This window comes from Nicotiana attenuata, unplaced genomic scaffold (assembly GCF_001879085.1).
Source record: "Nicotiana attenuata strain UT unplaced genomic scaffold, NIATTr2, whole genome shotgun sequence".
In the NCBI taxonomy this organism is placed as follows: domain Eukaryota; kingdom Viridiplantae; phylum Streptophyta; class Magnoliopsida; order Solanales; family Solanaceae; genus Nicotiana; species Nicotiana attenuata.
Window position 1 is genome coordinate 74,293 of NW_017672681.1, and position 10,369 is coordinate 84,661.

At 31.9% G+C, this 10,369-nt stretch overlaps 1 protein-coding gene across 1 annotated transcript; it reads left to right on the forward strand.

Moving 5' to 3' along the window:
* Positions 1-1,396: 1,396 nt before the first annotated feature.
* LOC109214094 (protein NRT1/ PTR FAMILY 2.13) lies at positions 1,397-5,988 on the forward strand. The gene is made up of 4 exons (XM_019377982.1): positions 1,397-1,739; positions 2,575-2,792; positions 3,752-4,320; positions 4,930-5,988. Exons 1-4 carry the CDS (start codon positions 1,577-1,579, stop codon positions 5,810-5,812), a joined length of 1,833 nt encoding a protein of 610 aa, XP_019233527.1. The 5' UTR covers positions 1,397-1,576; the 3' UTR covers positions 5,813-5,988.
* Positions 5,989-10,369: the final 4,381 nt, after the last annotated feature.

Below are 10,369 nucleotides of genomic sequence, written 5' to 3' on the forward strand. Positions count from 1 at the left end.
TTGTATTTATAGCCAAAGTTGGGCTGAAATCTGAAGAGGTGCAACTCTAGTTTAATTTTCAGTTACACAACTGAAAAACAGATTAGATTTAATATTAATATTTATTTTAATATTAATATTCTGTTATTAAAACAAATATTTAATAACATTTCTATTAATATTTTACTATTAACAAATAAATTTGGTCCAAAAAATTAATCAATCAGTCATTTGACCGAAGCCGAAGCCGAGCGAGCGACGACGACGATGGCGCGAGGCTTGCCTTCTTTTCAACTCTTTAAGAGCTAGAAGAAGAGCAATTGCTTATATAACCATAAAAAACCTCTTCCTCTTCCAATATGGGACAATGTCCCTTTGCCAGGGCGGAGGGAGGGAGGAACTTAAAATTTCACTTAAAAATTTCATTTCCCTCCATTTCCCATTCACCCTATTTTAAGCATATCATATACTTAAAATCCCAACATTTAATACTATGTCGGTGTAGATAATTTTTTTTTTTGGAACTCCATGAAAATTTTCCTGCAGCCACTACAGTCTCTTTTAGAGTATGTTCTTCGGACGAGCACTCTATGCACACTGGGTAAATCCCCCACTGTATAATAGCCTGCAAATCACACGAGGGATGTAAACCGCACTAGGCAAACCTTATGCGACAAGCACGATCCATAAGGCACTGAGGGGGATCGATCTCGGGTCATCTGTAAGGATGACCGCCCTCCAAACCAACTTGGTCATCCCTGAAGAGACCGGTGTAGATAACTTAAAAATTTAAAATCTTTAGAAATTATAAAAATTTAAAATTCAAATTGCAGTAAATATCGGCGAAGCCGTGTCTGATGGTGATGGTTATGTGAAGTCGGGCGAGTAACAACAAAGTGTCTTTAACAGCGTAGCTGTACTATGTGCTGGTGGTTTATTATATGAACATTTCCTTATTCACTCATATTTAGCTATAGTACTATTCCAATGGGCAATGGCAAAATGCATTCCCTAATGCACTCTTTTCTTTTGACGAATCAGAGCAACGCAACAATGGGGTAATTTCAGTAGATCGTGACATCAAAGCTATTCTATCATCTTTAATACCTCGTCGTGTATATAAGTTGTATTATATCCATCGCTGGATGAAAATTATACGGTAAATTATCTGTTACATAAATTATTTTTATACTATCAGATCGCTTAAAACATAACGATAATTAGTTGGTTCAAAAAATATAAAAAATTAACTTAACATAAAACAATAATATAATAACAAGTTAAAGTATATGAATAGTATAATTTTTTTTACACTATGAATGTAAGTTAAATTTTTAGATAAAGTGCATATAACAAAAAGTGGTGCTTCATGAATATCAGTCTACCTTACACAAGATGCGTCAGCCACACAACATATTATCTCTTTAAGTTGCACCTTCCACATGTCTAAAACCATACACGCCATTGAATTTCTACAATGCATATATGTGTTGTCTAGTCTATAAATACTAAGATTGAAGTAGTAAAGAGAAAGAAGAAACTAGCTAGTGTTAACTCTTAACAGGAAAACACAATTACAAGAAAAGAAGAAAACATTATGGAGGACAAGAAAAACAAGATGAAAAAGTCTTCATCTTTATCCTTGCCATCACCTGAAAATGGTATCTATGACGAGGAAAAACAAAGCTGCGGCAGTGATTCTCCGTCCAAAACAAGCAGGAGAAAGCCTGGTGGATGGAGGGCTATGCCTTATGTTCTAGGTAATGATCATCTTCTTTCCTTTCAAAAGTCCTCCTTTTTCTTTTCTTATAAAGTTGGTCTTCAGGTCACAGGTCGCGGGTTCAAGCCGTGAAAACAGCCTCTTGCAGAAATGCAGAATAAGATTACGTACAATAGGCCCTTGTGGTCCGATCCTTCCCGAACTCCGCGTATAGCGGGAGCCTAATACATCGTCTGTTATCTCTCATCGGCACAAATATTGATAGTAGCATAGTTAAGTATGTTGAAATGATTCAATTTATAGCTTCAATACTCTATCCACCAAACCTTAAGTAGAGAGATAAACAAATCTCTTAGTAGGTGTTTTTTTTGTGTGTGCCTCTACTATCCTTTAAACATTCAAAAGCTCCTTTCTAAAACCAATCCTCCTCCTCCTCCAGAAACCTTTCTCCCTCTCAAACATGCTCACACTGCTACACCAGAAATAAGATCGAGCTATCTTATATCGACATTTATTTAGGATAAGCTCGAGTCAATTAACATTTTTAAGTTTGTTTTAAGTAAATCAATTAAGTGCATGCACAAAATTAGAATATCAGATTGAAAGCTAGTAAAATGTTAAGTTTGTCTAAGTGTACCTAAATTACTAGCTAGGTGGCATACTTAACTCGGCCCAAGCAATGCCTAAAAGTCCCATGCCTTTCTTGGTCGGACCAACTCATCCGGCGATCTCTGACAAGTCTTTCTAAATTGGAAGACCTATTTTTTTTGCATATTTGTATGTAGAGTTGTAACCACAATCATATTTGTTTTTAGATGTAAACACTCAATTTACAGCAAATGTTGTTTGTTGATACGTTATGTTATATTTGGCAGGAAATGAGACATTTGAGAGATTAGCATCAGTTGGGCTATTGGCAAACTTCATGCAGTTTTTATTAACAGTGTTTCATATGGATCAAGTTTCTGCTTCTAATGTTCTAAATATATGGTCTGGTGTTACTAATTTCATACCATTGCTCGGTGCTTTCATTTCCGATGCATATATCGGTCGATTTTGGACTATTGCTTTTGCCTCCGTTTTTGAAATGATGGTACGTTTTTTTTGTAATAACTCCAAATAGTGCTTTGTTACTATTATCTGATGCACATTTATTTCATGGGTCCCTTTGGCTTTTGTTATTTTGTTACGTTACTTTATCAATACCTCGTGATTTGCATTTTCCAAGGCTTAAGGTTAGAAATAGTGACATATGTAGTATTTTTAGATAAGCATTTATTGTCACGACGAGCTACCGTAACAATTCGGCTTGTATACTAGTATGAGTTTTGGGTCTGAGTTGTGAAGTTTAAATACTTTACTTCATATCCTAAATTAATATTTATTTCATATTATTTCTCAAACAATGTCAATCTATTAGAAATATAAGTTTCTTAAAAAATATTATAAAAATGTATAAAATTAATTATTTTTTATGTCAAATGACACCACTTGTATCAGTAGGCTTCCGCCGGAAGATAGGATAAATTAATCAGTTGTAACAACAATCATATTTTTAACGCTAGCTATGTACCACGCAATTCTTGCCCAAAAAGTCAGTTTTCCCAAAAAGGAAAAAAGCCTAAGCAATAATTGCAATTATTAAAATATGCTTTTGATTTAGGTTGAGACTTGACATCATAGTGGTCTCAAACTCCTTATCGCGAAATAATTATGTATCTTTCTTGTGGCTTTGGTCAATAGCTATCATATATTATCCATATATCTATATATGAATTAAGTTATATACTCTGACAGTATATGTAAAAATAATAATTTTTAACACATGATAATTATTCATTATGCTTATATAAATATTTTTCTATAATCTTATAAATGACATGATAGTGTAAATATTTTTCTCACTATTAAACTTAAACTCTAATGTTTACATGTTATATTATAGTCACTTTCGCTCAAATTCTCGAAAGTTGCTTTAGGTCACTCAAAATCTTTTGATCAAAACTTTAGGTTTTCTAATGGTCTGAAACTCTTGTTTGCTTTTATTGACAGGGAATGCTGACATTGACCTTCATACCTTGGTTACCTCAGCTACACCCCCCTCCCTGCAATACAAAAGTGGGCCAACAATGCAAGGGCCCAAACAAATCACATTTGGGCTTTTTGGCAATGGGCCTAGGATTTTTGTCCATTGGGTCTGGTGGAATAAGGCCCTGTAGCATCCCATTTGGTGTTGACCAATTTGATTCAACAACTGATGAAGGAAGAAAAGGAATTGCTAGCTTCTTTAATTGGTATTACACTTCATTTACAGTGGTTTTGATCATTGCACTTACTCTGGTGGTGTACATTCAAGAATCTGTGAGTTGGGTAATAGGTTTTGGTATTCCTACAGTGCTCATGTTCTTGTCTCTCATTCTATTTTTTATCGGGACGCGAGTATACGTTTATGTAAAGCCCGAAGGAAGTATTTTCTCGAGCATTGTTAAGGTTTTTGTCGCGATGCACAAAAAACGTAAACTTAAGCTTCCAGATGAGCGGGAAAGTAACGGGGTTTTCTATGATCCCCCGTTACCCAAAGATTCCATTGTGAAGAAACTTCCTTTAACCAATAAGTACAGGTGATGCATCTCCTCTAATACAATTGGTTTAATACTTTAATTTATTTAATTGATTACCTAGATAAAGCTTTTGAAATGTTTTAAAAATATGTAAGTTGTTAAAATTGACGTAGAGTAGAAGAAATCTTGAAGTGGACATTTTTGCTAATAAGTATCTTTCATTTGCTAATTTATGAGGGTATCAATTTTGAAGTTGATATCAACAGATAGCATCCAAAAATTGGAAAATTACACTTTTGTCTTTGTTTTCTGTGCTGTTTCCATTTAGGACATTTTTAGAATTTTGGATGTTTCTGTTTAGTTGGAATATTAAAATTGGTTAAAGAAATTGAGGAAGACCATCTGTATTAACTATTTCTAAACTAAGTACAATAGGAAAAACACTAATTATCTCTAGTGAAAAACTGAAAATAGAATTATTGCTACTATTATTAGACTACCTGAAATCCAACTCAAATTAAATGTTCATAGTATAAAGTAACTAATCTGCTGCAGTAGGTTAAATTATATATACTGAGGACATATATTAAATTTGGCTTATTAAGGTAGCATATATTCTTTCAAAGTTAATAATTGTCCATATTCTCACTTAATATTATTTTCACTCAGGTCTTTGAATAAAGCGGCTATTGTGATGGAGGGTGAAATTAATACTAATGGTACTCCTACAAATACCTGGAGATTATGCAGTATACAACAAATAGAAGAAGTAAAATGTCTTCTCAAAATAATCCCAGTTTGGGCAACAGGTATCATATGTTTCACAGCCATGGCACAACAAGGCACATTTACAATGTCACAAGCTCTAAAAATGGACCGTCATCTCGGCCCAAAATTTCAAATCCCAGCGGGTACACTCTCTGTTATATCGATGATCACAATAGGTATATGGTTACCAATCTACGACCGACTCATCGTTCCATCCATTAGAAAAGTCACAAGAATTGAAGGTGGAATCACATTGTTACAAAGAATTGGAATTGGTATGGTTTTTTCAATTTTGTCTATGGTAGTAGCAGGACAAATTGAAAAAGTGAGAAGAAATTCAGCTATAATGCATGGTAGTGCAGATGGAATTGCACCTATTACAGTAATGTGGTTAGCTCCACAATTAATACTTATGGGATTTGCTGAGGCTTTTAACATTATTGGCCAAATTGAGTTTTACAACAAGGAATTTCCTGAAAATATGAGCAGTGTGGCTAATTCTTTGTTTTCTTGCACAGTGGCTGGTGCAAGTTATTTAAGCAGTTTTTTGGTGAACATTTTGCATAATACTACAGGGGGACATGGACATCCAGATTGGTTAACAAAGGATATTAATCAAGGTAGAGTTGAGAATTATTACTACCTAATTGCAGGATTAGGAGTATTGAACTTGTTTTGGTTCATATACGTTGCTCGTCGATATCAGTATAAGACTAGATTAGAAGTTGATGATGGAATTAAGCCTTATTCTGAGGTTCATGACCTTCAAAACATGAAGTATTAAGACAATTTTATTAGTATATAGTAGTAGTTAATTATATAGGTTATGCCTAAGTTTACTTATTGGAGAATTTCAGATGTTATTTGAGTCAAGCATATATCAACATGTACATATACGATACGAGAATAAGGAATGGAAATTGATCTACTTATTAAAAAGTATGATCTGTTTTCGGCATATACTATAGTTGCTTATTCATTTTTTTTCCATTCTCCTTTTGATAATTGAATGATGATGGATGAATTCGAAAATGCTGCTGCAATGAATAAACGGTTGCGTAAAATGTATCTTAAAAAAAAAAAAGTATGTTATGATATGATTTAAAGTCATACGTGTTTGAATTTAGCATTCTTCTATACATTTAGAGCCTATTTGGCCAAACTTTTGCGGGCCAAAAGTACTGTATACGGTCAAGATCGTATGCCTTCGATCTGTAGGCTCGAAAGGTCGTCCAAAGCCCGAGTTCAGGTGAGGTCGAGTTCGAGCTAGAGGGACCAGATCCGAACTCGAAGACAAAGTGCAATACTCAAAGATTGAAGCACGATGTATACCGGGGCCGAGTATGCTCGACCCTGAAATTGTACCGTTATGGATCTTCTATTTCTCATAGAAAAAATACATATTCAGGTCATCATTAATCATTTGAATGGACTAAGCAATCTAAAGTGAATATTCGTTGAGACGACATTTTATCTTTCCCTACTGCCCCATCCTTGTAGCAAGATCAAGAAATTTATTCTTCTTTAAAAAATTTTGAGTTAATTAATTCTTTTTTTAAAAAGGGTCCTAAGAACTGCTATGTAGGCTTTTGTTTACCGAGGGTTCGAATCCCTCTATTTCCATTTGTAACAAAATGAGCTAGATTCCTGCCACGTCCCTAAGATCATGGCGCAAATCCCGGAATAGGATTGTACGATTCCGTACTAGGCGGTTAGACAACTGTACCAATAATATTCCTTACTGTAAATAGAAATGTACCTTATTTAGGGTTCCCCTATTATATAAAGGGGACCCCAATCATTTGTAACATCTATCTAATCATTGGCAAAGAATATACTCTCTACTTTTCGCTTACTGTTCATCAGAATTGTCTATTCTCTTTACTGTTCTTATTTATTGTTCTTGGCTCATCTCGAGGTCACTAAGCTTGAGGTCACCACTGCTAAGTAACATTGGTTTGATTAACTTATTTCTTTCATTTCTACTTCATATTTCTTGATTATCAATTGGGATTGAACTAAATCACATATTTTTAAAACCTCAAATCAAATTTAATTATTACTCGTATTTTCGAGGTAAACAAGTACTTTTTTCCTCCAAAAAAGTGCTTTTTAAAAAATCTAAGATGTTTGGTCAATACGGAGAAATACTTTTGGTCAGCAGCAGAAGTAGTTTAATTTTTTGCTTTTGGGAAGAAGCAGAAAATTCTAGCTTCTTCCAAGAAGCGGAACCAGAAGTGGAAAATTAATTTATTCAAGACAAAACTATCCTCACCATAAATTTATATTTTTCAAATTATCCCTTACTAATTTAAATTTTTTCTTTTCATTTTTGTTTCTAGTTTTTACCGTTCTTTCAAAATTAAAGATACCATATACATGAATCATATTGTAACTTTTCAAATTCTTTACTGACTTTTCTTGTTTTTTATTTTTTTCTTTGTGTAATGTCTTGTAACTTTCCAATTTATCTTTTTCTGTTTTCACACTAAAGCAAATTATCACATCCTTCTTTAGATTATCAAATGTCTTTCTACAAATAACATTTATAATTTCTTCTGTTATATGCTTTTAGTTCCCGAATCTTTAAAACAGTTATCAAATCTAATTTGTGAATATTATCTACAAATAGGTAATAAATTTACAGTGCCATCGCATAATCTATCTATATATTATTAAAAGAAAAAGAAAAAGCATCACACATTAAGCCAAGAGGCAGCCTGACAATAGGCCACTTGGCAATTTAAGACAAAGTTAGTAAGGTTAGGTAATACTAATTATTTTTTTTTTTAATTTAAATATTTAAAAAATAAAATTATACATTATGTGTTGTTAATAATTAGTTACTCTTTTTGAATATGAATTTAAACATACTTAACAATTTTTACAAAAAATTTTATTTTTATATATTTAAAATTATTTCTATTTTACGCTCAATGCCATCTTTCAAGTTTGACACTCAGAATCATCTAGTTATAATTACCATGGCTATACATAATTTCATCCGACGATATTCTTCTACCGATAAAGAATTCAATTATTATGCTATGAAGACATTACTGCAGAGATTGAGGAAGGAGATGGACCTTCTAATATTCCTTTAGAAATTCAAGGCAAGTCTTCTACTAATATGGAGGCATTGTGTGATAGACGTAGAGATGAAATTATTGAGAAATATTATCATGTGTGAGTGACTTTACTTATTATTTCATGTTAGATTATCGATATATAGTAATTTGTGGAATAGACTTATAATTCATACTGAATGATGTATTTTGATGATTCAAATCATCATGTAATAATAAGTAATTATATTAGATAATAATATATGCTTTGGTATAACTATATATGTAACATTGATTTAAATCTTTAATATGTTTGTTTACTTTATGTTTTATATTTTAATTAAATAAAATAAAAAAATAATATAACTCTCTTACGATAAATATTTGAGTTCATTTTTCTCTTTAAAAGAACTATAAGACCTTGGTACTATCATTTTTGATAATTTTGACACTCAAAAGTACTTTTTAGAAAGATTGGTCAAACACAATTTGTTTACCAAATATTCCAAAACATATTTCCTAAATGAATTGGCCAAATACAAACTGTTTTTTTTTTTTTTAAAAGTACTTCTCAAAAAAGAACTTCTTAAAAAAACACTTTACAGATTCTGACAGTTTGGCCGAGCGGGCTCTTAGTCTAGTTAATTAGATTTCTATTATTCTTGTCTACTCTGTAAAATTATCAAAATTTAAAGTTATGACCAAAAAAGTAATATCCTAAACCTACAACGGTAGGTTCAAGGCATGTCTAGTTGGTCTCTTAAATATGGTCAATTTATGACTTGAAGTCTTGCCATGAAGTAAAAAATTTAAAAAAAATTAATTATCAAGAATTTGATATCAATTTGGCAAGTTTGAAAGTTCTAATAAATTACAAGGAAATCCTCCCCACCCAATACAAAAGGGTTTTGACACAGTTACCCACAAAAACAAAACTATTTACCCTTGTCTACCCATTTATTTTTCTACCCATAAACTAATTACATTTTCTACCCATAGTAGGTTTTGTGGGGAATTTTTTCTTTAATCTCAATTCTTTTTTATTTCTATGCTTCTTTTCTTTTTTTTTCTTTTTTCCTTTTCTTTTTTCTCGTTTTATTCTTAATTTTTTTCTTTTTGCCTTTTCTAATTTCACTTAACTTCTTTTTTTTATATTCTTTTTCTTTTCATAATCTAATTTCATTTACTGTTTTCACTATTTTTTATTATTCTTTTTTTATATTATTACTAAATAAAAATCAAATCGTGTACCAATTAAATGTAGCTAATACAACCAAAAAAATATTAACTAACATATGATACAAGTATAGTATATAGCTATACCAACAGGGTATACAATTGTACGCAAAGAGTTAAAAAAAATTTAATTCAATTATTAAACTGAAATAATATCAGTTGTCAATAAAAAATTTCAATTTTTTAAATGGATCTAATTGTAAGAGTATACCGTTACATTATATATCATACATATATATTTTTTGCATTTTCAATTTGCCCCTCACGCTGGGTAAAAGCTTAAAGCAAATTAAAAGGAGAAAAGGCAAGTGAATTTACGTGTAATAAGTATACTATTATAGTATATTGTATACTATTACAGCATACTGTTACAGTATATTGCATATTATTATAGTATATTATAATAATATATTATATACTACAATAGTATATTGTATACTGTAGCGGTATACTGTTAGGTAACTGTGTTCTTCTTCGATTATTACAATATACCGTTGCAGTATATTGTAAACTATAATAGTATACTGTTGCAGTATAGCTATATACTCATACAACATATTGTATACCGTAGCGGTATACTGTAGTTGTGTTCTTCGATTTTCAACTGAAAATTTCGATCTCAATCACCTCAAATCAGCTCCAAATGCTATCAAATTTCAGTATGAACTTCCAGAAGGTACTATAAGCAATATTTAACAATACCCACTTTGAATATGGCTAAGGTAATAAATAATAATTGCAATTTGTATAACTTTCTTAGCATAAAAGAACAAAAATAAATTTAAGGATATAAGTTCCATACTACGATTTTACGCACTCATCAAACACAAAAGGACAAACTTAATAAATAAAAAAAGAGGGAAAAAAACAAGAAAGTGATAAAGAAAAACATGAGTGGGGGAAGGGGTTTCACAGCTGAATGGATGGTCAGATTCCTAAGGGAATCTGTAAATGCAGTCAAGTTTTACCCGCAAATCAGCAGCTTCCGCCGCTACCCCACGGCCAACCTCCAACTCTTCTTCCTTAGACTGGAGAAGAGT